Here is a 27,609-nt window from a genome sequence, read left to right as displayed (position 1 = left end):
CCTCAGTACAGTGGGGCACTCCCTCAGTACAGTGCGGCACTCCCTCAGTACAGTGCAGCACTCCCCCAGTACAGTGCAGCGTTCCCTCAGTACACTGCAGCACTCCCTCAGTACAGTGCAGCACTCCCTCAGTACAGTGCAGCACTCCCTCAGTACAGTGCAGCACTCCCTCAGTACAGTGCAGCACTCCCTCAGTACAGTGCAGCACTCCCTCAGTACAGTGCAGCACTCCCTCAGTACAGTGGGGCACTCCCTCAGTACAGTGCAGCACTCCCTCAGTACAGTGCAGCGTTCCCTCAGTACACTGCAGCACTCCCTCAGTACAGTGCAGCACTCCCTCAGTACAGTGCAGCACTCCCTCAGTACAGTGCAGCACTCCCTCAGTACAGTGCAGCGTTCCCTCAGTACACTGCAGCACTCCCTCAGTACAGTGCAGCACTCCCTCAGTACAGTGCAGCACTCCCTCAGTACACTGCAGCACTCCCTCAGTACACTGCAGCACTACCTCAGTACAGTGCAGCATTCCCTCAGTACAGTGCAGCACTCCCTCAGTACAGTGCAGCGTTCCCTCAGTACACTGCAGCACTCCCTCAGTACAGTGCAGCACTCCCTCAGTACACTGCAGCACTCCCTCAGTACACTGCAGCACTCCCTCAGTACACTGCAGCACTCCCTCAGTACACTGCAGCACTCCCTCAGTACAGTGCAGCACTCCCTCAGTACAGTGGGGCACTCCCTCAGTACACTGCAGCACTCCCTCAGTACAGTGGGGCACTCCCTCAGTACACTGCAGCACTCCCTCAGTACAGTGCAGCACTCCCTCAGTACACTGCAGCACTCCCTCAGTACACTGCAGCACTCCCTCAGTACAGTGGGGCACTCCCTCAGTACAGTGCAGCACTCCCTAAGTACAGTGCAGCACTCCCTCAGTACAGTGGGGCACTCCCTCAGTACAGTGCAGCACTCCCTCAGTACACTGCAGCACTCCCTCAGTACAGTGCAGCACTCCCTCAGTACAGTGCAGCACTCCCTCAGTACAGTGCAGCACTCCCTCAGTACAGTGGGGCACTCCCTCAGTACAGTGCGGCACTCCCTCAGTACAGTGCAGCACTCCCCCAGTACAGTGCAGCGTTCCCTCAGTACACTGCAGCACTCCCTCAGTACAGTGCAGCACTCCCTCAGTACAGTGCAGCACTCCCTCAGTACAGTGCAGCACTCCCTCAGTACAGTGCAGCACTCCCTCAGTACAGTGCAGCACTCCCTCAGTACAGTGCAGCACTCCCTCAGTACAGTGGGGCACTCCCTCAGTACAGTGCAGCACTCCCTCAGTACAGTGCAGCGTTCCCTCAGTACACTGCAGCACTCCCTCAGTACAGTGCAGCACTCCCTCAGTACAGTGCAGCACTCCCTCAGTACAGTGCAGCACTCCCTCAGTACAGTGCAGCGTTCCCTCAGTACACTGCAGCACTCCCTCAGTACAGTGCAGCACTCCCTCAGTACAGTGCAGCACTCCCTCAGTACACTGCAGCACTCCCTCAGTACACTGCAGCACTACCTCAGTACACTGCAGCGTTCCCTCAGTACAGTGCAGCACTCCCTCAGTACACTGCAGCACTCCCTCAGTACACTGCAGCACTCCCTCAGTACAGTGCAGCGTTCCCTCAGTACACTGCAGCACTCCCTCAGGACACTGCAGCGTTCCCTCAGTACAGTGCAGCACTCCCTCAGTACACTGCAGCACTCCCTCAGTACACTGCAGCACTCCCTCAGTACAGTGCAGCATTCCCTCAGTACAGTGCAGCACTCCCTCAGTACTATATGGCACTCCCTCAGTACACTGCAGCACTCCCTCAGTACAGTGCGGCACTCCCTCAGTACAGTGCGGCACTCCCTCAGTACAGTGCGGCACTCCCTCAGTACACTGCAGCACTCCCTCAGTACAGTGCAGCACTCCCTCAGTACAGTGCAGCACTGCCTCAGTACACTGCAGCACTCCCTCAGTACACTGCAGCACTCCCTCAGTACAGTGCGGCATTCCCTCAGTACACTGCAACACTCCCTCAGTACAGTGCGGCACTCCCTCAGTACACTGCAGCACTCCCTCAGTACAGTGGGGCACTCCCTCAGTACAGTGCAGCACTCCCTCAGTACACTGCAGCACTCCCTCAGTACAGTGCAGCACTCCCTCAGTACAGTGCAGCATTCCCTCAGTACAGTGCAGCACTCCCTCAGTACAGTGCAGCACTCCCTCAGTACAGTGCAGCATTCCCTCAGTACAGTGCAGCACTCCCTCAGTACAGTGCGGCACTCCCTCAGTACAGTGCGGCACTCCCTCAGTACAGTGCGGCACTCCCTCAGTACACTGCAGCACTCCCTCAGTACAGTGCAGCACTCCCTCAGTACAGTGCAGCACTGCCTCAGTACACTGCAGCACTCCCTCAGTACACCGCAGCACTCCCTCAGTACAGTGCAGCACTCCCTCAGTACAGTGCAGCACTCCCTCAGTACAGTGCAGCACTCCCTCAGTACACTGCTGCACTCTCTCAGTACAGTGCGGCATTCCCTCAGTACACTGCAACACTCCCTCAGTACAGTGCGGCACTCCCTCAGTACACTGCAGCACTCCCTCAGTACAGTGGGGCACTCCCTCAGTACAGTGCAGCACTCCCTCAGTACACTGCAGCACTCCCTCAGTACAGTGCAGCACTCCCTCAGTACAGTGCAGCATTCCCTCAGTACAGTGCAGCACTCCCTCAGTACAGTGCAGCACTCCCTCAGTACAGTGCAGCATTCCCTCAGTACACTGCAGCACTCCCTCAGTACAGTGCAGCACTCCCTCAGTACAGTGGGGCACTCCCTCAGTACACTGCAGCACTCCCTCAGTACAGTGCAGCACTCCCTCAGTACTATATGGCACTCCCTCAGTACAGTGCAGCATTCCCTCAGTACAGTGCAGCACTCCCTCAGTACTATATGGCACTCCCTCAGTACAGTGCAGCACTCCCTCAGTACAGTGCGGCACTCCCTCAGTACACTGCAGCGTTCCCTCAGTACAGTGCGCACTCCCTCAGTACAGTGGGGCACTCCCTCAGTACACTGCAGCACTCCCTCAGTACACTGCAGCACTCCCTCAGTACACTGCAGCACTCCCTCAGTACACTACAGCACTCCCTCAGTACACTGCAGCACTCCCTCAGTACACTGCAGCACTCCCTCAGTACACTGCAGCACTCCCTCAGTACAGTGGGGCACTCCCTCAGTACAGTGCAGCACTCCCTCAGTACAGTGCAGCACTCCCTCAGTACACTGCAGCACTCCCTCAGTACACTGCAGCACTCCCTCAGTACAGTGCAGCGTTCCCTCAGTACACTGCAGCACTCCCTCAGTACACTGCGGCACTCCCTCAGTACACTGCAGCACTCCCTCAGTACACTGCAGCACTCCCTCAGTACACCGCGGCACTGGAATGCCAAGTGAGGTTCTGCTCTCAAGTCTCTGGAATGGGATTTGAACTCACAGCACACTTACTCAAATGAGAATCTACAATTGATCCAAAACTAATATCTAATTGCAGGTACCAACCGTAATCCATTTTGTTGAAATTTGGTTATAAGCAACATTCTGCATCTCCTAGGTTACATTAAGCAAGATTCTTGTAGAAGGGTGCCCTTTTTATGTTGATCAAAACCAAATTTAAAGCTACTACAGGTATTTTATTACCACATTGTTTCTGAAAATCAAATATTTCCAATCAACATCTTTTCTGAAAATCAAATATTTCCTCTCTCCTTCGGTGACCACTCGCTAATAATTATGCTTGTCCACCTCAGAAACCTATTGGTCATGGGTTCTGTGGGTTCTTATACGGCTGATGATCCCAATCCTAGAGCCCTGTTTGACCGCACACTTGGCAGATGTTTTTGGGAGTGCAATCAGTCCTTGGACTCTAGATCTCAGGCTCCTTCTCCGGCACTCCTCTTGCCGTCAGTTGTCCTCGAGGAATTATGTCCTTTCACATTGGTTTCCTCTGGGTAGATGCGTGGTGCGGGACATCTTTTAACGTGGTATGCCGCTGCACATCAGCAGACACACGGTCCTTGACAAGGGGTACGTCCAGTTCCAGTGGTGAGGGAATCTCGATGACTGAGAGTCTCCCTACTGCTGTAGGCTTCATCTGCCACCGCAACCTTTGATACCATAGAGTATCTTTCACCTGATCTGCCGTTCAGGACTTGTTTTGGATTGCGCTTCATCAGTTTCCCCCCCCTCTGACCCTACAGTCAAGGGTAGCCCTACCAGGAGCTTAGGTTTCCTGATGGCATTGCTCTTGGGAACATTGGAACGTTGAAGTCTCTCCACCACGGCAATGTAGCAATCCAAGGAAAGGCCAATATATATCAAAATAGGTTAATTTGCATTTCCAGTTTTTTTATTCTCTTGTTATGTTTTGCTATCACGTGCATTTTGTCCGTTATTGTTGGTATCCTGATGAACACTTCAGGTTGGCAAACTCTTTGTCAGCTTCAGAACAAAAAAAGTAATTCAGTGATCCAAGAATGGAATAGTGAAAGGCCATTCAGCTCATTGAATCCATTCTTTGCAACATTAACTGACATGTCACCATGAAACAAATTCATTTTGATTGGCGCTTGTATGTGTGCATGTTGCAATGTCACTGTCAGACCTTTGAGTCCATATCAGTATGCAGTGGGAGGTCACAAAGAACCTTAAAGTAGAAGAGACTACTTGACCGATTGTGCCTGTATAGACTCTATGAAAGAGCTATCCAATCAAACATTGATCACTCTTTCCTCAAATAATTCACTGGCTGTCTGTTATATACACCATATGGAATATTTGATCTTTGTTTTTTCCGAGTGCTGTTTTCATTCCACTTCAATTGCTTTCTTTGACCCAGGATTGTCTGATACTGGTGGCTTCTTGGGATGGACTCGGCCAAAATGTGACAGTGGAAAATGTGACAGTGGGGTATGGAAACAATGCAAGGAAAGTGGCCGTGACACATTGTCCAGAAGAATTGCAGAAATGCAGAGGAATATTTCTATAGAATTCACATTAAGTTAATGTAGTTGATTCCTGTTCAAAGAAACCATGTTATGCCAAAGACATTCTTGTTCCAAGTGCTCCGGTTTCCTCCCACAATCCAAGTATGTGCAGGTCAGGTGGATTGGCCACGCTAAAATTGCCCCTTAGTGTCCGGGGCAATTTTGTTGCCCCACAGTACGTTGGGTGGGGTTGCAGGCATGGGCGGGGGGGGGGGGGGGGGGGGGGGGGGGGGGGGGCAGGTTCGGGAGAGTGGGTTTAGATAGGATGCTCGTTCTAAGGGTGGGTGCAGACTCAATTGGCCGAATGGCCTCCTTCTGCAATGTAGGAATTCCATGGTTCTATTTCTGTGTGATTCTATGGAGAATGTTTCATTCTCAAGTATTGTTAGTCGTTCCCAGGATCCATGCATGCAGCTGCACACATGAAAATGTTATGCATGGGACTTCCGGTGACGGCGGGCGAGATGCAGCCGCACATTGGAGGGCTCCCGTTCGGGATCGGCATTTTCGGGGCTTTAAGCCCGGTCCAAGGGGCCACGGAGGCGGCAAAAGCAGGGCAAAGGCACAGAGGAGGCACAGTGAAGGCACAGTGAAGGAAAATGTCGAGGGTAAGCAAAACAACGGCCGTAAAAAAAACAGCTGAAGGTCCGTCGGGGAGTGGAAAGGTCACCGTGGGGTCACCAAGGAAAATGGAGGCTGGAGCACCAGGGGAGGCCGCATTGCTTACGGCTGAAGAAATAACTAAGGTGATGGCTGCGGAATTCGAAAGGCAGTTTACAAAATACATGGAGGCAATGAGGAAGGAGATGAGGGAGGTTTTGAGTGTGCTGGTGGAGGAGGCGATTACCCCGGTGAGGACGGCGGTGGCGAGCGCAGTGGCGGAGGTGCGGGAGCGAGGTGAGGCGCTGAAGGAAGTGGAGGAGACATTATTGCAGCGTAGTGATCAACTCACCTCAATGGGGAAGGAGATGCGGAAGGTGATGGAGATTAACAAGGATCTGCAAGGAAAAATGGAAGACTTGGAAAACAGATCCAGGCGACAAAATTTGAGGATTGTGGGGCTGCCCGAAGGAGTTGAAGGACCGAGACCGACTGAGTATTTTGCCACGATGCTGGCAAAGCAATTGGGGGAGGGGGGTGATCCTTCCTGATATGAACTGGATCGGGCATATCGGTCGTGGAGGCCTGTACCAAAGGCGAGTGAGCCGCCAAGGGTAGTGACTCTGTGCTTCCGTAGGTACAGTGTGAAGAAGAAGGTCCTGTTCTGGGCCAAGCAGAAGCGGGTGGTGCAGTGGGCTGGAGCTGGTATACGTGTGTACCAGGACTTTACGGTGGAGCTGGCGAGGAGGCGGGCTGCCTTCAACCGGGTGAAGAGGGCACTGTACATTAGCAAGGTGCAGTGTAGCATTGTATATCCAGCGAAGCTGAGGGTGACTTACAAGCTCAAGGACTTTTATTTTGGAACGGCGGAAGTAGCGGAGGAGTTTGCGAAGGCAGAAGGACTGTGGCAGAACTGAGAAATTGAGAAATGGCCATGTGCTGATGTAACCTCATGACTGTATTTTCTTCTTTTTTGTTTCACTGCATGCGGGTGTGTGGGCTAAAGGAGCCAATGTTGTATATATTTGGATAAGGGAAGTGATGGGACTTTCACTCGAAATGAGGGCTCTTTGGGGTGTAGGTGGATATGCGGGGTTTGTGTGCTAAAAGGGGATTTCTGGGCTTTCCTAGAGCCGGGCAAGGGACCCGAGCTGGGGCCTCATGCTGGCCGGTTTAAGCGGGTCAGTGAATGGGAGTGAGCTGGGGGGAGGGGCTGCGGCCATCGGAGCCTGGCAGAATAGGGTCCGAGTGGTCTAGCCGGGGTGGAAAGTTGGGGGAAGGAACCAAGGTTGGGGGGGTGGAGGGGTTTTACAAGAGGCAGTGGAGGGGAGGAGTTGGAGGGGGGGGGTGGGTTTACAACTCTTGGGTATCATGTACAGTACTCTTTCAGAGGTTGGATGGCATTGAGTATAGGTGGGAGGGGGGAGGGAGTGGACTCTATAGATTAATGGTGACCATGGGCGGTCCCAGACTCCTTTTTCTTTTTCTCCTTTGTTTTTTGTTTCCACCGTGGGAGGGTTTGTTTTATTGGATGCATATATTGACAGGCGGGCCGTTGTTTGGGGTGGTGGGAGGATGGGATCGTTGTTATTGTTAAGGGGATTGATTTTGTATTTGTTACCGTTTACTGTCTGTTGGTGGGGTGTAAATTTTGAAGGAAAATGTGAAAATGGAGAATAAAAACATTTTTTTAAAAAGAAAATGTTATGCATGTTGGTCTCAAGCAATAAGGCCTTTAGTCGATGCTGGATTAAGAATCTCTTAAAGGGCAGCACAGTAGCGCAGTGGATAGCACTGCTGCCTCACGGCGCTGAGGTCCCAGGTTCAATCCTGGCTCTGGGTCACTGTCCCTGTGGAGTTTGCACATTCTCCCCGTGTTTGCATGGGTTTCGCCCCCCCACAACCCAAAGATGTGCAGGGTAGGTGGATTGGCCATGCTAAATTGCCCCTTAATTGAAAAAAAATTAATTGCGTACTCTAAATTTAAAAGAAAAAATCTCTTAAATGTATCTGGTGTTGGGATTGGGATTGGGCTGGGGTCTCCAGGACATAAAGATGCATCGCCAGGAGAAAAATCATTGGGAATTTAAAAAAAATTGTATTTTTGTAGAATGTTTTCGTTTTCTAGCTATAGAATAACATCAAACATCTGGAAATCATAGGGTACCCAGATTTCCAAAATCCGAAACCTGGACACATTGAAAAGCCGTGGGAAGGCGGGGCTTCGTGACGATTGACATGGCGGGTGACCAATGGTAGGAGTCTGGGGGAATGACAGCTAAAAGGTGGAAGGGCATGTGATGACATCTCCTGGAAAATGTCCAGCCAGAGTTGGCAACCTGAGTTGTGGCTGAGTAAGGGTTGGCAGCGCCAAGCGAACTGCTGGTTTGACTGCCACACAGACCAGCATTGCAGAGTGTTCCTATTATGCCCCCTATTTGTCCAGCTGTGAAGTTGCACTATTGAGGTCAGAAGACAACACTGGGGCTCATTTGTCTTCTGCCTGTGATCTTTCAGCAAAATAAAGTAAAGGAAGACTTTAAGTTAAGATGTAAAGCTATCTGCATTGTGTCATCCAATGACCTTTCAGCAAGTTAGTAGTTTGGATTGTGACCCACAGATCAGGTTGTTGGATATAGTTAGCTTAATGTCAAACTAAAGTCTTTGGTACATATCTGCTGTAAAGGGGCACTTATGTCAGAAGGCAAAAGGTATTTAAAGATGACATAGGTCCTTTTAGCAGCGCAGGTTAGAGTTCATGGATCAGGATAATAGCTGAAGTGGTGAATGTATAGTTAGCACATTTGGCATGTTGTCAAAAGAAAACATTTAAAGAATAAAGATCTGCAGCCCATTCACACCCAGTCTGAATAGTTGTGCACAAACAAACTGGAGGATGAGGCGGCTCCTCATGGATCTCCCACACCCTCAGTGATGACAGAGCCCAGCAGGCAATGGCAAAGACAACGTTTAAAGCGTTTGCTATAATCTTCAGCTAAAAGTGCTGAGTGGGAGCGCAGAGTGGCGACGAGGAGGCCTGAGTGCAACGAGGAACGGGTGCTAACTTGGGAATCTGGTACAGAGGGGAAGGAAGTGCTGCTTTTTACACCTTCTTTCAGCCTCCAGTAGCTGATGAGTGTTCAAAGGCGTTAATTAGAAGGGCAGGTCGGTGATTGGTGAGCTTTAAGGCTTTATCCCTCTAAACTGGGGCTGTAGTTTAAATCGGTACTGGGGAGATAAAAGTATTTTGTTAAATTTAGTGCATGACTAGTTTAACTACTTAATTTAACTACAGATAATGGTTGAGTGATATTTCTGAACTTGAAAACGAATTAGTTAAATAAAACACATCAAGATGGCAGGCAGGTGCTGTATTCCAGCTGTAGTATGTGGGTTCTGGTGGGTACCTTCATTTTGTTTTATAAATTTAGAGTACCCAATTCATTTTCCCAATTAAGGGGCAATTTAGTGTGGCCAATCGACCTAACCTGCACATCTTTGGGTTGTGGGGGTGAAACTCCACTTGGACTGTGACCCAGAGCCGTGAGGCTGCAGGACTAACCCACTGCACCACCGTGCTGCCCCTGGTGGGTACCTTCATGATCCCCACAACACATATACAGTGTCGGTAGCTCGAGGGACTTTGGCTTAGAATTGATGAGCTGGAGTCTGAGCTTCAGATACTGTATGCATCAGGGAGGAAGAAAGCTAACTGGATATTTTGCTCCAGAAGGCAGTCACACTCATTAGGTGAGGTACGTCTGATTTAGCCCGCGGTCAGGGGTAGGATGGTGTATATGTGAAGTAGGAGTGGGGACCCAGAAGGCAGCATTGGAGGAGCCTCAGCCCCTGCAATTGTCCAACAGGTTTGAGGTTCTTGCAGTTTGTGTGGATGAGAGCAGGGACTGAAAGGTAGATGAGCAATCTGACCATGGTAATGTGGTGCGGATGGGGGGGGGGGGGGGGGGGGAATAAAAGGGAATGTAGTACGGGGATACATATTGTTCTCTGCAACTAGGGGGATGAGTCCTGAAGGCTGTGTTGCCTGCCCTGTGCCAGAGATAAGGACATCTCTTTCAGGCGGGAGAGAGATGGGGTGGAAGAAGAAGGATCCTGTTGCCATGGTGCATGTGGATAAGAATGAACACAGGTAGGATTACGAAGGAGATTCCGTTGAGGGAATTTGAGCAGCAAGGCGTTGAATTAAAACAGAAAAACCACATAGGTAATAATCTTTGGATTACTACTTGAGCCACGAGAAAATTGTCATAGGGTAAATAATATCAGTGAATTGAATTTGTGGCTCAAACATTGGTGTGGGAGAAATGGTTTAGGTCCATGGGACACTGGCACCAGTGATGGGGAAATAAGGAGCTGTACCGTTGGGAGGGCCTTCCCTGAATCCGACTGGTGCCAGAGTCCTGGTCAGTTTTATAACTAGGGCTGTAAAGAGGGGTTTAAAGTAAATTGTGGGTGGGGGGGGGTGGGGGCGGGGCCTGTGAGGGGATGTTGGGGGGAGGGTAACATGAGAGGAGGCTTGGAAAGTTAAAGAGAAAGGACAAGAGTAGGGTTGTATTTTGCGTGATGATAGACAGGGAGCGACAGACATAACAGCGCACCAGCAAATAAGGTCAAAACAGTCAACAATAGCATTAAACTAACAGAGGGGGAGATTGACGGGAGATTTATAAATCCAAAGATAAAACTTTGAGTGGCCGGAAAAGTATAATGATGTTGGTAAAGACAAGATGAGAGAATGGGCCACGTAGGGAAGAGTCATAAAAAAATGAAGTAACTTTATTTGAATGCACGGAGCATTCGCAATAGGATAGATGGACTAATGGCATCAATAGAGATAAATGGTTTAGATCTGCTCATTATTGCAGAGAAATGTTTACAAGGTGACCAAGCCAGTTACATTGATATGAGGGGACAGCTGGCTAGGGCTGATTGGGTAAATAGACACAAATGTATTACACAGTGGGAAACATTAGAAGAAACAATTCAAAATGTTCAACAAAATTACATTGCTTTGAAAATTAAAAACACAGCAAGAAAGATCCATCCATGACTTCAATAAAACAAGATGGAAGATGGATTATAATGTGAAGAAATGTGAGATTATTTACTTTGGTTGTAAGAACAGAAAAGCAGAATATCTTTGAATTGTGAAACTTGTCAATGTTGATGTTCAGAGATTCCAGGGTGAACATGTGTAAGAAACACAAAACACAAGCGTGCTTGTGCAGCAAGTAATTAAGAAAGCAAATAGCCTCTTGGCCTATATTGTAAGGGGATTGCAGTACCTAGAATAAAGAAGTCTTGCTACAAGTGTACCGGCTTTGGTGAGATGACACATGAAATACTGTATGCGCTGGCGGGGCGCATACCACTCCGGCGCTGGCCTAGCCCCTGAAGGTGCGGAGTATTCCACAACTTTGGGGAGGGCCGACACCGGAGTGGTTCACCCCACTCCGTGCCGCAGGGGCTCCCTCGCCCCGCCGGGTACAGGAGAATCCCACCCATATTTACATTTAGAGTATGGCAAAAGTTCACTAGATTGGCCCCTGTGGTGAGAGAGGTCACTGAGAGATTGAATAAATTGGGTTTATATTCTCTGAAGTTTAGAAGAATGAGATGTGGGGCAGAATCTACCAAAAAATGGCAAAGCGTCAGATTCATTCAGAAAATCGATGTGTTTCTCTCCAGAGACTCAGGCAGGCCCAGGCAGCTTTCCTGACGAGAGCTTCCCACACTTTGCCATTTTTTTGAAAGAGGATGTGTTTTGCGCCGTCATTGTGAGGGCCGGAGCCTAAACATGATGGTATGTGTGTCCAGCCCCCCCCCCCTCCCAACAATGAATAAGGATCACTGGCATGAATCCCCCAAACATAGTTCACCAGCATTGGGGCCCTCTTTGTGTTGCCCCTTCAGGCCCCACCCCATTCAGGCCCTGCCCCTTCATGCCCCATCGCCATGTTGGCACTACCAGATTGGCACTGCAGGGGCACCAGGGTCCCCGACCACCCATGGGCTACAATGGCCCTCAATCCTCCCCTGGCGCGGTCACCACATCTGGGGCTTGATTCTCCCCTACCCGGCGGGGCGAGGGGTCCCGGCGGGATGGAGTGGCGTGAACCACTCCGGCGTCGGGCCACGCCAAAGGTGCGATTTCTCCACACCTTTAGGGGCCAAGCACTAACCTTGAGGGGCTAGGCCCGCGCCAGAGTGGTTGGCGCCCCGCCGACCGGCAGGAAAGGCATTTGGTGCCACGCCAGCCGGGGCCAAAGGGACATCGCCGGCCGGCGGAATTCCACGCTTGCCGGAGCGTCAGCAGCTGCTGACATCATCCCCGCGCATGCGCAGGGGAGGGGGTCACTTCCACGTCGGCAATCGTGAAGGCTATGGCCAACACGGAAGTAAAAGAGTGCCCCCACGGCACAGGCCCACCGGCCGATCGGTGGGCCCCAATCACGGGTCAGGCCACCGTGGGGGCACCCCCTGGGGCCAGATTGCCCCGCGCCCCCCCCCCCCAGGACCCTGGAGCCCACCCGCGCCGCCAGTCCCGCCGGTAAGGGAGGTGTTTTGATTCACGCCGGCGGGATCGGCATTACAGCAGCGGGACTTCGGCCCATTGCGGGCGGGAGAATCGCGGGGGGGGGGGGGGGCCTACGATAGGCGCGGCGCGGTTCCTGCCCCCGCAGAATGTCTGGTGCTGGAAACTTCGGGAGACGGCGGAGGGGGGGGGGGGATTCACGCCATTCCCCCGGCGATTCTCCGACACGGCGGGGGGGTCGGAGAAACCAGCCCCTGGTCTCTGTTTGTGGAGACCAATAGTGATTCCTCCTGGAATGTCATCACGCCAGCAGGTTCGAACACTGCACATTCCCGGAAGATTCAGGGTCAAGCTGATATTAAATATTAAAATAAATTTAAATGAATGGTAATTCGGTTTGCCCCCTCGCTGGGATGAACCAGTTTACAACTGCTGGGTGGGCCTGGGAACATTCTGAACTACTTTGCGCCTGGTGCAAATCCCGCTTCAGGCCTCTCTTGGAATTTCCCTGACATATTGGGATTTGCGGCAGGTGCAACATGGCCGGAAATTCGCCCTCATGGTCTCATTGCAACATTCAAGATTATGAAGGCGCTTGACAGGGTGGGTGCTGAGCGATTGTTTCGCCTGGTTGTGGTATCTAGAACACGGAGGCCATTCTCAGGATAAGGGGGCTGAGATGTGAAGAAATTACTTCACTCAAAGGATTGTGAATCTTTGGAATTCTCTACGCCAGAGGATTGTGGATGCTCCTGCGTTGATATATTTGTCACTGAGATAGACAGACTTTTGGTCTCTTGGGGAATTCAGGGATATGGGGCTGATTGGGAAAATGGAGTTGAAGCCTAAGATCAGCCAGGATTGTATTGAATGGTGGAGGAAGTTTGATGGGCCATATGGTCCACTGTTGCTCCTATTTCTTGTGTTCCTATTGATCTCTATCCCCCACTGAGGACCCCAGCATCACAGATGCCAGTCTTCAGCCAAGTCCTATCAGTCCAGGAGATAATATCCCAGCTGTAGTACTGAAGACTTGTGCTGCAGATCTAGCCACATCCATTGTCCAGCTGTTCCAGTAGATCTACAGCACTGGCACCTATCCAGGAAATTTCCCAGGTATTTTCTGTTCACATCCAATCTGGCCAATTATCGCCCCATCAGTCGGCTTTGAATGATCAGTGAAAGGAATGGGAGGCCTATGAACACTGACGTGCAGATTGGCTTCCGCTTCAAACCTCATTGCAACTTTAGTCCAAACATGGACATTGGAGCCGTGTTCCAGAGGTGAGGTGAGAGTTAGTGCACTGATATCAAGCATTTGACTGAGTGCGACTTCAAGGAGCATAAATAAGTGAAAGGGAATTGAGGGGGAAACCTTCCACTGGTTGGTATTGTACCGAGTGCAAAGCCAATCATCTCAGCCTAAAACATCGCTGCAGGAGTTCCTCAGTGTCCTAGGCCTAAACATCTTCATTAATACCCTTCCCTGCATCATGCCTGTATGCAGCAAAACCTCGACAACATTCATTCTTGACCTTAACAATAGCAAAGAACAATCATGCAGGACAATGACCATCTCCAACAAGAGAGAATTCACATTGTTGAATCCTCCACCATCATCGTCTTGGGGTTCCCCTTGACCAGAAACTGAACTGGACTATCGATATGAATACTGTGGCTACAAGAGCAGGTCAGAGGTTGGGAATTCTGTGGTGAGTAACTACTCCCATAAGCCTGTCCACCATCTACAAGGTACAAGTCAGGAATGTATGGAATACACTTTCCTTGCCTGGCTGAGTGGAGCTCCAACAGCCCCCAAGAATTTGAACATCATTCTGCATAAAGCAGCCTGACTGATTGGCAGCAGTGTGTAACATCTACAAGATGCATTGCAGCAACTTGCCAAGACTCTTTCGACATCCAAACCCACAAGCTCTACCACCTAAAAGGGCAAAGGAGGAAGACGGATGGGAAAACCCACTATTGGCAAGTTTCCATCCAAGTCAGACTCCATCCTGATTGAAAATATATCACTGTTCCTGCATTGTTATTGAATCAAAATCTGGAACTCGCTTGCTAACAGCACTGTGGATGTACCTTCTCAAGGTCTTCAGAGTTCCACGACCTCAGCTGTCCACAACCCTCCTGAGTTAATTAGGTTTAGTGGCCACAGAGGAGTCCAAAATGAGAGGCATTAAGAAACTTATGTTGTCACAACGTGAACTATATGCACTGTGCACTCCTAGTTCAGCAGGGATTACACATGCTCGGCTCCTGTCTGGGCCGGCTTTTATGCTCGAGTCCATTACTCCGCTAATGGGCCCCCACCCCTCAGCAGGGAAGCCCGTATTCTATGAGGCTCACGAGGAGGAGTCTAACTGGTCCATCCCGTAGGTCTGCTGCAGATTAGAACATTAGGGATGGGAAATATAAATGTTTTTAAGTGATGCCCACAATCCATAAATTCATTTTTTTTAAACCTCCCCTGGGGGCAGATTTTGGGCCAGGATATAAATAGATAATTAAATACCCATTTTAAACTCACAGATTCTGTGGTTATTTCATGCAATGCTTTGATTTTGATTTGCAATTTATAATTGAGTAACAGAATTTACTGGGATTTTGGAATTAGAGGAGTCTCAATGCTGGGGACTGTATCTTTGAGACATTACAGTGCTAGCAGTGGTGGGAGGATGTAATTACAGTGTAAAAAGTTAAAATAGAGTAGGTGCCATTTTCAATGTGAAAAAAATGAACTTAGACTGGAAAATATTGATTCAAAAGCATGATTAGAACTTATCAAGTAGTAAAGTTTTGAAGACAGGAAATATTAATAGATGTAATGGAAGATGCTGGAATCTATCAACAAGGAAAAAATAGCGAGGCATCTGGATGGAAATTGCCATGCAGACGCAGCATGGGTTCATAAAGAGCATGTCGTGCCTAACTAATTTAGTGCAATTTTTTGAGGACATTACCGGTGCAGTAGATAACGGGGAGCCAATGGATGTGGTATATCTGGATTTCCAGGAAGCTTTTGACAAGGTGCCACACAAAAGGTTGCTGCATAAAATAAAGATGCATGGCATTAAGGGTAAAGCAGTAGCATGGATAGAGGATTGGCTAATTAATAGAAAGCAAAGAGTGGGGATTAATGGGTGTTTCTCTGGTTGGCAATCAGTAGCTAGTGGTGTCCCTCAGGGATCAGTGTTGGGCCCACAATTGTTCATAATTTACATAGATGATGTGGAGTTGGGGACCAAGTGCAATGTGTCCAAGTTTGCAGACGACACTAAAATGAGTGGTAAAACAAAAAGTGCAGAGGATACCGGAAGTCTGCAGAGGGATTTGGACAGGTTAAGTGAATGGGCTAGGATCTGGCAGATGGAATACAATGTTGACAAATGTGAGGTTATCCATTTTGGTAGGAATAACAGCAAAAGGGATTATTATTTAAATGATAAAATGTTAATACCTGCTGCTGTGCAGAGAGACCTGGGTGTGCTAGTGCATGAGTCGCAAAAAGTTGGTTTACAGGTGCAACAGGTCATTAAGAAGGCAAATGGAGTTTTGTCCTTCATTGCTAGAGGGATGGAGTTTAAGACTAGGGAGGTTATATTGCAATTGTATAAGGTGTTAGTGAGGCCACACCTGGAGTATTGTGTTCAGTTTTGGTCTCCTTACCTGAGAAAGGACGTACTGGCGCTGGAGGGAGTGCAGAGGAGATTCACTAGGTTAATTCCAGGGCTGAAGGGGTTGGATTACGAGGAGAGGTTGAGTAGACTGGGACTGTATTCGTTGGAATTTAGAAGGATGCGGGGGGATCTTATAGAAACATATAAAATTATGAAGGGAATAGATAGGATAGATGCGGGCAGGTTGTTTCCACTGGTGGGTGAAAGCAGAACTAGGGGGCATAGCCTCAAAATAAGCGGAAGTAGATTTAGGACTGAGCTTAGGAGGAACGTCTTCACCCAAAGGGTTGTGAATCTATGGAATTCTTTGCCCAGTGAAGCAGTTGAGGCTCCTTAATTAAATGTTTTTAAGATAAAGGTAGATAGTTTTTTTTGAAGAATAAAGGGATGAAGGGTTGTGGTGTTCGGGCGGGAAAGTGGAGCTCAGTCCACAAAAGATCAGCCATGATCTCATTGAATGGTGGAGCAGGCTCGAGGGGCCAGATGGCCTACTCCTGCTCCTAGTTCTTATGTTCTTGTGTAATATATCTGATAAATTGATATTAAAGAAATTCTTTATGCAAGAGGTGTATAGATATAACAGAGAAGTTATGTTCACTAATTGTTTTTCTTGATTACTGTTGCAGTCAATACTGGATCACATGCACCTGAAATGCAAGTGTCATGGTTTGTCCGGGAGCTGTGAGGTAAAGACATGCTGGTGGGCACAACCTGATTTCCGGGTCATCGGGGACTATCTGAAGGACAAATACGACAGCGCGTCCGAGATGGTGGTGGAGAAGCACAGAGAGTCTCGGGGTTGGGTGGAGACTCTCCGCGCTAAATACGAGCTCTTCAAGCCCCCGACCGAGCGTGATCTTGTGTACTATGAAAATTCGCCAAACTTTTGCGAGCCAAACGCGGAGACGGGCTCCTTTGGGACCAGGGACAGGATCTGCAACGTCACTTCTCATGGAATCGACGGCTGTGACTTACTCTGCTGTGGTCGTGGACATAACACCAGGACGGAGAAACGCAAGGAAAAATGTCACTGCATATTCCACTGGTGCTGCTATGTCAGTTGCCAGGAGTGCATTCGAGTGTACGATGTACATACATGCAAATAACAGGATACACACACACACAAATAAGGTCACACAATCTGGAACCTTCCAGTCATTGTTGGGGACAAAACAAAAGTTGTGCACTTTACTGTGCATATATATATATATTGCAGAAATGAATTCTGGGGAATGTAGTCTTTTCACCAATCTACCTAATTTCTCTTTTCGAGCAAGTAGGGCTTTCTAGCATAAAGCAAAACTTACTTTGAACCAAAAAGCTCATGGTAGAAAATAGAGAAGTCAAATTATTATTTGATCCAAAAACTGGTCTGTTGGGACTGCTTGCTCTCAACTTGAAATTGCTGATTGTCATTTATTGTGACGGATGCGAAAATGGAGAGAGCCTTTCCAGGGATTTTCAAATTTACATAATATCCCAAACTATCCTCCGATACAATCATTTTTTTGTTTTGTGTCTCCCAACCTTCCCCTTTTCCTTGTGGCTGTTGCACTGTGCGGTTGCTGACAGATTCAGTGATGTGGCCTCCCCCATAGTTGCAACAATTATGTAACGCTGTCACTGGCCCATTCAAAACGCCAACCTGCTCGTTGGAAGGGGAGAAACATGATTCCCCAGCACGGTTTAGTATTTGGGCAGACCTCAAGGTGGACTGGGTTGTTTTATGTTTCCCACCCCAGTACTGACAAACAAATGGAAATTCTATTGGAATCTGATCTTCCCTGGGATTCAGGCTGGCCACTGGGACAGAGAGGAAGGAGAGGAAGAAACCACCCAGCGTTTATAAATGACACACACATTCACGTAAACAAATACACAATAAACTTACGGAGTGTCATCAGGATTTTCTGGAAACTCTGGGGAGAATGTAAAGGAATGCTGTTTGATTTGTTGGACTTTGCATTTCTGCAGCAAAGACATTTGTAGAAAAGTCACCTGACTGTCACAGAAGAGCTTTTACCTCTGGAATTATCAAAGATGCATTTGTCTACCTAATGAACTAAATTGAAACAAACTGCCCCAGAATGACAAGAGTTTGAACGATTGGTTTCAAAACTTGCAATCCTGAGGACACTGCATTTTAAAGTCAGCCCCAAACTAGTTTATGATTTAATACTTTCAACCATAAATAACTTGTGCAATTCCTGAATTTAAATCCTGAGAGTAAAGACTACAGCCCCCAGAATCCTTTGCCATCTGCAATATCCAACAGGGCTTCAGTTGGCTGCAGATACAAGCTGAGGCCATTAACATTGTATTAACAGCTTAGTCCTCCAGCTCCACATTTATTCCATCCCCAAGTCAAAAGGTATCAGACAAGACGCTCATAACAAAACTTCCTAGTTCTTTAGGATGGTGACTGTATCACACCTGACATAAGTATTAATACTACCTGTATTCTCACCTCCCAATCAGACCTTTATCAAAATGATTGAACGTTGAGGTTTGATCTGAGTAGATCTGTTGGCCATATCCAGCTGGTTTAGACATGACTTTCTCCTTCACCGGGACCGTGATCCACCACCGACTTAAGAGTAATTTTACTTACATACAATGTGCCTTCTTTCTGTGAAAGAAAAAAGATGGGATAAGATAAAGAAGCAAGGTGGGAATTCATTGTAGAGCCCCATGGAAACCTTTCCCAGAATGAGTGAGTAGTTACTTCAAGCAATGGGCGTTGACATCTTGTGCTCTAAAAATTAATTAAAAGTCTGCAGTATTTATCATAGCATTTTTCTACCTTGTAGCCTGGAATTACTAGCTCCAGTTGAACCTGTATTGCAAGTTGCTATATCCAAAGTTTTGTACAAATTAGGTGTTTGACCCTTTGATTTTATATTCTTAAAGCCTATGTTTTTATAATTATTTATTGCACAATGTGTATATATATGACTCAACTGAGATTATATATTTGCAGAAAGTGTCTTATCTGCTGTTTCTAGTTTATAAACTCGCCAAGGTGGCTTAAAGGCAGCGTGAGCTACATTTACTATCGTGCTTCAGTCATCTATATGGAAGCGGATGTTAAATGTACAATTTCTCCTGTCACTCAGTGTACATATTCTTCTCTTAGTATTTAGAAATAGCTACCAACAAAGAAATAAAATTTATTCATGTAGTGTACACTGGTGTGCTGTCCTTTCTTACTCAAGAACTCACATTACTGATTATGATTTTAAATATTTTTCTTTCATGCCCCCCCCCCCCCCCCCCCCCCCACCTCTGCTCAAGCAGGTGCTAATTCCCACTGTTGCCTGGTTCCATTGCTGAAGTCCATACATTCATCTATTGGAGAAGCCATGATTTTAACATTTATCCAGCTCATTCAACAAGCTTGCCCCACTCCCATGACGCCTGGATCATCATGTAATAATATGTAATAATGATTAATAATGACATGTAATCTCCGAGGAAGGGTGCAAAAACCTACCATAATTCCAGGGTCAATAGGGGGCAGGGGACCTTCTGGAAAAGTCCCCAGGCAACATACATACTGATCTTGAATTGACCTTCTTTCAGCAGTTAGAGTTAGTAAACGTCATGGATTTTTTTTTGTCATTGTTATCAATAACTAGCACCTTGACATTCACTAAAAATTAGTCATCAAACACTCAATTGATCCTCCCTCAAGGTGAAAATCAATCCTCAAATATAACTGTAGCCCACAGCTAGCGGTAGTTAGGCATCCATCTGTCTCGGAAGACGATGGACTGCGTCTGGGGTGTCTGTCACTTCTGGTTTGAACATTGTCCGTTATGTGGTAGAGGCCGACTCGCAATCACGGTCTCTTCTGCAGCCGCCATAAATGAAGAGTGTTGGCAAGACGCCAATGGCTGTTTTGTTTATCTGCTGGGCTCTCTGTTCAGTTATTTGCTCATTTCTTGTGTCTTTGCCTCTTCCACACCCGTCTTAACAGTTTGTTGTCTCCAGGTCCACCTGTTAACAGAAAGGACAATACATCCACTCTGATCCTGGTCAATTTTCAGACATCTTTGTATCGCAGTTGTGGACAATGTGTTGGCTCGTGTCAATAACAGATTGACCACAGAGCACGTCTTTCGGGACTTAATCACTATCTATTTGACTCAAATTACTCAGCCAACTAGATTGCCATGTTCAACTAGGGCATGTTGATGTACATATTTGGCACTCTGCCCTGCCAGGAAATGCCCAATATTCATCTGAGGTGGCAGAAGTGGAAGCTGTTCAGCCACTTTTCATGGCTTGCATAAGCTGACCATGCCTCACTACTGTAGTGGAAGGTGCTGAGAATACAAGCCTGGTGTACATGGAGCTTTGTATTTTCAATTAATTTGCTGTCAGTCCACACGTGCCGCCTCAACTTTGACATGACAGCTGTGGCCTTGGCAATCCCGGTGCGTACTTAGGCATCGAGGGACAGGAGATTGTGACGCATGGTATGTGAAGCTGCCAATGACATAGAACAATGAACATACAGTGCAGAAGGAGGCCATTCAGCCCATCAAGCCAGAGTGAGGTTGCTGGAACGTGGCGTGTCTATGTCCTGGCCCATAGCCTTGCTCTTCCTGATGCTGATCATCAGTCCAAATTCCTTTCAGGCTCAGGAGAGACAGCGTGAACTTCAGTATTGGATAACAGCACAGTGTCACCAACAAACAGCAACTCATGGATCAGGACTTTACACATTTTGGTCTTGATGGGCAGTCTTGATAAGTTCAGCAGCTTGCAATCAGCTCAAGCATGTAGGTGGACACCCTAATTGGAGTCGCCGAAAGCGTACAGTAGCAGCATGGGGGAGAAATGTGCCAAAGAGAGTTGCCACCAGGACTGCAGCTCCTCTTTACCCTCTGCTGATCCTGAAAGACTCTGATGATGCTCCTTAGTAACTGATGGAACTGTGCATGTTCTCGTGGAAAGAAGAAATGATGCCCAAGAGTCCAGGTGGGCAGCCTATTTTACACAGCAGTTTAAAGTCCTTGGCAACAACTTTAAAGGCCTTGGTGAGGTTTATAAAGGCAACGTTGAGTGGTCTGTGCTGCTCATGGCATTTTCGTAACTGCCAAAGTGAGAAAGTCAAGTCAGCTGTCAATCTGCCAGCTCTGAAGCCCCACTGAGAGTTGGAGATACATGATGCCAGGGTTTGAAATCTGGTCAGAACAAAAAAAGTAAAGGCCTTCCCAACAATACTTAACAAGGAGATACCTTGGTAATTGTTAGTCACTGAAAATCCCCTTTATTTCTCCACAAAGGGACTATGTTTGCCTTGAGCATGCCTTGAGGCACAAACCTTCCAGAGACACAAGAGTTTATGGAAATGCTGCAGCAATGCTGGTTTTCCACTTTTGACGATTTCAGGTGAAATGCCATCACTTCCCAGGGCTTTACCACTGGGCTCACTATCCAGTTTCCATGCAGGAAAATATGCGAAGAGCTTCTTCAGTGACAACGTTCTCCATTGAGTAGAGTTCGAGTTAGTGCTCCACCTTCTCCATTTCAGGGGTGATGATCACCACTATCTTTGGCTTCAAGGAAGCTGACTGGGTTGTTGCTGAGCTCATTGCTTTCTTGATTCCTTCATACATCCCTCTCGCGTCCCCAGATTCAGCAGCAGGTCGTATTGCAGAGTATCAACCAGTATTGATTAGTGCAGTGGCAAGCAGTCAGCAGAGACTCATTCCTGGCAGCTCTGAGAGCATCTAAGTTTTTGTTTCTGAGTTCTTGCTTGTAGTTCATGAGGGGTCTCTTCTTGGTTGCAGTAAATCACTCCATTTGTGTTCAATACGCCTCAAAGTCTTCAGCAGCCCGTTGACCCATTATGCCATATGCATGGGGTGCAGAGTTAATAATAATCTTTATTGTCACAAGTAGGCTTACATTAATACTGCAATGAAGTTACTGTGAAAATCCCCTAGTCGCCACGTCCCGGCGCCTGTTCAGATACACTGAGGGAGAGTTCAGAATGTCCAATTCGCCTAACAAGCACGTCTTTCAGGAATTGTGGGAGGAAACCGGAGCACCCGGAGGAAACCCATGCAGACACGGGGAGACGTGCAGACTCCGCACAGTGACTCAAGCCGGGAATCGAACCTGGGACCCTGGCGCTGTGAAGCAACAGTGTTACTCACTGAGCCACCATGCCGCCCATACACTCTTATAGATGGTGAAATAAAGTTGACTCAGTGATCCAACCTAGATACTGCGTTCTGTCCTTGAATATTGTCTGAAATAGGCCGATTAATGATAAGCAGTGTCGCAGTCAGTGCTTTGGTTGCTGAGAGTGATGAAGACACTGTTGAAGGTGGTACATCTGGTGATGATAAGGTCTAGCTGGTGCCTGAAGTGTGCTCTCAGATATCTCCAGGGCATCTTGTGGCACAGCTTAGTTTGGACATAGCTGTACACCACGCAAGAATCCATGGTAACACCATAACTCTAGCAATCTCTTGTCCATTTCTGTCCATCTTGTCAATTCCCTGGTGCCCTCTGCATGTTGGCTAAGCTGTGTACTTGATACCCTCCCTTGCATTGAAGTTCTTGAGAAGCTACAAGCCTTTGGTGCTGGGAATTTTGCTGATGGCAGCATCAAATCTGTCTGTTCAGTGACAGGTAACCACCAGCAGGGCTCTACTCCAGATTTTCTATCGGGATTGACTTCCTACACCTCCCCCGAGGCACCAGCAAGGCAGTTGGACTATTTGCCTATAGCTGGGGCTCTTGTGTGTGGGTAGCAGCACATAGCTACATGCCAATGGGCTTGCATGCATTGCTTCTGGGGGACTAGAGCTCTTCCAAGTTCCCTGAATTTCAGCCTAGGCCCACGAGGTACCCAATTTCCATATGTCATCACTGGAAGGCACTGCATAGGACTTTCTGATGGACAGGTCATGAACTGACGAGAAGAGGCTTATACATTGGCTCTCTTCTTCACAATGCTTATTCTGCTAGCTGGTGGCGAGTGTTCAAAGCGTGGTGACAAGCAGGCTGACCGCTATGCGCCACCCACTGTATTAACACACTTGCCTCAAAACATTAACCAGATACTCACAGCTAATGCTGGCAAATATCTTGGCTTGAGCACAGGCACCATATCGGCTTTCAGCAGAACTCACTGGATAATTTCGAGTAGTTGAAATCCAGAATATTTCCCAGCTAGTTGCAATCCCTGCTTCTGTACCAATCCAAGGATGCTGAACACAAAGTTGTGCTCAAACTAAGTTTAGATAACACAATACAAATTCAAATATCAATCTGGGGGTCTTCTTGTTCAGTGTCACTCACTGTGAAAGCTATGATTTATACCTGTGTTGCTGGACAACTCATCATACTTGATCAGGCTATCAGGCTGTGAACCTTCAGAATATAGGCATCAGTTTTAAAATGGGAACTTCCCAAGAGCAACATATTTAGATGAAAATTAAAATAATTCAACATTGAGCGCCTGCAGGCCAGATGCTTGGACTATATATAATTTATTACAATATAATCTTCATTATTACTGTGAAAATCCCCTAGTCGCCAGACTCCAGCGCCTGTTCGGGTACACTGAGGGAGAATTCAGAATGTCCAAATTACCTAACAGCACATCTTTTGGGACTTTTGGGAGGAAACGGGAGCACCCGGAGGAAACCCACACAGACACTGGGAGAACATGCAGACTCCGCATAGACAGTGACCCAAGCCGGGAATCGAACCTGGGAACCTGGCGTTGTGAAGCAACAGTGCTAACCACTGTGCTGCTGTGCAGCCCAGAACTAGAATGAATACTGGATTAATCTTGTGTTTCATTCTGACTGAGAAGAGCCAACTGTGTAATCTTTTCCTTTGGTGGATCGCAGTTTGTGGAGTAATTCCTATACAGGAGTTTTATGGTAGGTGGCTATGAACATTATACAAAGCACTAATATCCAGTATAGAGCTGATACATCCATGAGTCACTTAGCATGAACTGCTTCGTTCACTTCAGAATTTCTCTATATGATCCTTCATTTAAATGCAATGATTTAATGTTTCTCATCTGTGTAACTTCTTCACAGTTCCGAAGAAGAATCATAGGGGTTTGAAACATTAATTTTGTTTCTTTCACTTCACAGATGCTGCCAGTCCTGCTGCACATTTGTGCAGCACATTCTGTTCTTGATGCAGATTTACAGCATTTGCAGTAATTTGCTTTTATTTTAGTTCAGGTTACTTCTTTTCTTTTAGTTCCTTGGTGAAATTTTCAGCCATTTATACTTTGCATTTATTCCGCAAGATTTTATTGCCCCGATGGCTATCTCTAGTCTTCTCTTACGCCAAACACTATAAAATTGGCAAAATCGTTCAACTTTTCAGATTTACCCATGTGACACTGCATACACGTGATGGTTTTCAGCTGATGCCCGATTATATGCGGTACAGTTTTAGTCCTGATTGCATCTCTTTTAGTGATGCAAAGAACCTTTTGCATGCAGCTCACTTCAGTTTGCATTTTGCCCAGTGTTAGGGCGCAGAATGAGGCCATTCCGCCCATCACGTCTGCACCGGCTCTCCAAATCAACATCATGACTTAGTGCCATTCCTCTGCCTTTTCCCCGTATCCCTATACATTGTTTCTATTCAAATAATCATCTAATGCCCTCTTGAATGCTTCGATTCCAGACCAGGACCACTTGCTGTGTGAAAAAAGAATTCTCGCATCGCATTTGTTTCTTTTGCAAATCACTCTAATTCTGTGGCCTCTTGTCCTCAATCCTTTACAAGTGGGAGCAGTTTCTCCCAATCTATTCTGCCCAGGTCCCTCATGATCTTGAACTTTCCTGTCAAATGCCCTCTTAACCTCTTCTCTCTCCGAGGTGAGCAGTCCGAAGCTCTCCAATCGATCCTCATAACTGAAGCCTCTCGTCCCTGGAATCATTCTTGTAAATCTCTTTTGCACTCTCTCTTATGAATTCACATCCTTCATATAGTGTGGCGCCAAAGACTGTAAACAATACACCAGCTGAGATTTCTTGTACTCTATGCCCTTATTAGTGAAGCCCCAGGTACTATATGCTTTATTAACTGCTCTCTCCACCTGTCCTGCCACCTTCAATGATCTATGCACATACACCCAGGCCTCTCTGCTCTTGCACCCCCTTAAGAATTTTACCCCTTATTTTATAATGTGTGTCCATGTTCTTCCTACCAATATTCACCACCTCACACCTCTTTGCATTGAACTTCATTTGCTATCTATCTGCCCACTCCATCAACTTGTCTAAGTCCTTTTAAAGTTCTACACTGTCCTCTCATTACTGCTTAGACAAGGCCGAACCCGTGAGGTCTAAATTTTCATGTTGTGCATCAACATTGTATTTACCTTGAGAAACATTATGGGGGTAATATTTTCAGCTGTGGTTCCCAGCCCATCTCCTTATAACACCAGTGTAACACTGGCCTGTAACCTGCCACCCTGACACTGCAGATCATCCCCTTTGTTGAGCCATTCCCATTATGACACTGGAGATAGAGATCACACACACCCTTCTTCTATTCCCACTTCAGTCTTACAACAGTGAATCATATAAACTATTGTCAATGACAAAGAACTGTAAGAGAACACAATGCATGAAGTCATCTATCATGTCACGACCCAGAACATGCTCTCCAAATGTCACTAAAACGTTCTTAAAAGTCAATGTATATATAAATAAGCATTTTTCAACCCGTGCATTTATTAGATAGCTGCCTCATCACAGAACACAACTTCCAGTTCAAAGAATTTCTTCCAGTCCATTGGAAAATGCCCTTGGTGCTCCAACATGTCATAGTACATTCCACACATAGTGAAGTTGTATTTTCCTATATATGTTTTTTCAAATCAGTGTGAGAACCACTTTCCTCCAAATTCTTTAGAGCAGGCCACCCATCAAATTTAGTGTTGTGTTGCTGCTTGCTAAGATTTATATCATCCAATTACTGCAGTGCAGAAGGAGTGCTGTCCTCTGGGAGGTGCCGTCGTTGGGATGAGGTGTTACTCTTAGGCCCCATCAGTCCTCTGGGTTGGACACAAATAAACCTTTGGCATTATTTTTGACGTCAAGCATAGGAGTTTGCCTCAATGTCCTGGAGTAAGATTTATCCCTCACCAAAATCACTAAGTGAATTATTTTGTCATTTATCGCGTTGTTTATGAAGGTAGCATCTTGCAAGTCCATGGCAACTACCACCTAGGATAAGGGCAGCCAATACCTGCAAACACCACCACCTGGAGGTTCCCCTCCAAGTCACTCACCAGCCTGACTTGGAAATATATCACTTGTTCCATCACTGACACTGGGTCAAAATCCTGGGATTCCCTCCCTTACAGCAGTGTGGATGTACTTACACCTCAGGGACTGCAGTGGTTCAAGAAGGTAGTGTTACAGACAGCAGCAAAGCACCACCTCATTCTCAGGGGCAACTAGAGATGGGCAATAAATGCTGGTCGAGCCAGTGACGCCCACATTCTGTAAACTAATTTTAAAAAATCTTTATATAAATTGGCTGCTACATTTCCGTCATCATATTGACTGCCCTTCAGAAGTTCTTAATTGGTCATCAAGCATTTTGTGGCATCATAATAATAATCTTTATTGGTGTCACAAATAGGTTTACATTAACACTGCAATGAAGTTGCTATGAAAATCCCCTAGTCGCAACACTCTGGTCCCTATTCGGGTACACAGAGAGAGAATTCAGGGGGCAGGATTCTCCGACCCCCTGCCGGGTCGGAGAATCGCTGGGGGTCGGCGTGAATCCCGCCCCCGCCGTCCTCCAAATTCTCTGGCCTTGCAAACGTCGGCCGGGCGCGAATCGCGCACCTCCCCTCGGAGAATGGCGGGGACCGGTGCGACACAATGGGCCCCGGGGCTGCCCGAATTCTCCAGCCCGCGATGGGCCAAAGTCCCGCTGGTTTTTTGCCGGTCCCGCCGGCTTGGATCAGACTTGGTCCCTTACCGGCAGGACCTGGCGGCGTGGGCGGGCTCCGGGGTCCTGGCGGGGGCGCGGGGCGATCCGGCCCCGGGGGTTGCCCACACGGCGGCCTGGCCCGCGATCAGGGCCCACCGATCCGCGTGAGGGCCTGTGCCGTGGGGGCACTCTTTTCCTATGCGTCGGCCGTGTCAGCCTCCCCGATGGCCGACGCGTAGGTGAACCCCCCCCGTGCATGCGCGGGGATGATGTCAGCAGCTGATGACGCTCCCGCGGACTCTCGCCGGCCGGCGGAGTCCCTTCGGCCCCGGCTGGCGTGGCACCAAAAGCCTTCCACGCCTGCCGGCGGGGCACAAACCATTCTGGCGCCCGCCTAACCCCTGAAGGTGCGGAGGATTCCGCACCTTTGGGGCGTGCCGATGCAAGAGTGGTTCACGCCACTCTGTCCCGCCGGGTATGGGAGAATCCCGCCCAGAATGTCCAATTCACCTAACAAGCACATCTTTTGGGACTTGTGGGAGGAAACCGGAGCACCTGGAGGAAACCCATGCAGACATGGAGAGAATCCGCACAGTGACCCAAGCCGGGAATCGAACCTGAGACCCTGGCGCTGTGAAGCAACAGTGCCTACCACCGTGCCGCCCACGATAGGCGGTGTATAATTTTTTTTCATCCCACTGTTTGATCTTTAAACATTTCTAATAATTTTTGATCTTGG

At 47.8% G+C, this 27,609-nt stretch overlaps 1 protein-coding gene across 1 annotated transcript in view; it reads left to right on the top strand.

Moving 5' to 3' along the window:
• The window catches only part of LOC119954443 (proto-oncogene Wnt-3), a 152,623-nt gene extending 133,537 nt beyond the window's left edge, over positions 1–19,086 (top strand). Inside the window, exon 4 of the mRNA XM_038779656.1 lies at positions 16,544–19,086. Coding sequence (XP_038635584.1) covers positions 16,544–17,023 — 480 coding nt within the window. The 3' untranslated portion in view covers positions 17,024–19,086. The remainder of the gene's footprint in view (positions 1–16,543) is intronic.
• The last annotated feature ends 8,523 nt before the right edge of the window (positions 19,087–27,609 follow it).

Source organism: Scyliorhinus canicula, chromosome 19, assembly GCF_902713615.1.
Source record: "Scyliorhinus canicula chromosome 19, sScyCan1.1, whole genome shotgun sequence".
NCBI lineage: Eukaryota > Metazoa > Chordata > Chondrichthyes > Carcharhiniformes > Scyliorhinidae > Scyliorhinus > Scyliorhinus canicula.
Note: the sequence above shows the minus strand (reverse complement) of the source record. Positions and strands in the feature narration are given on the sequence as shown.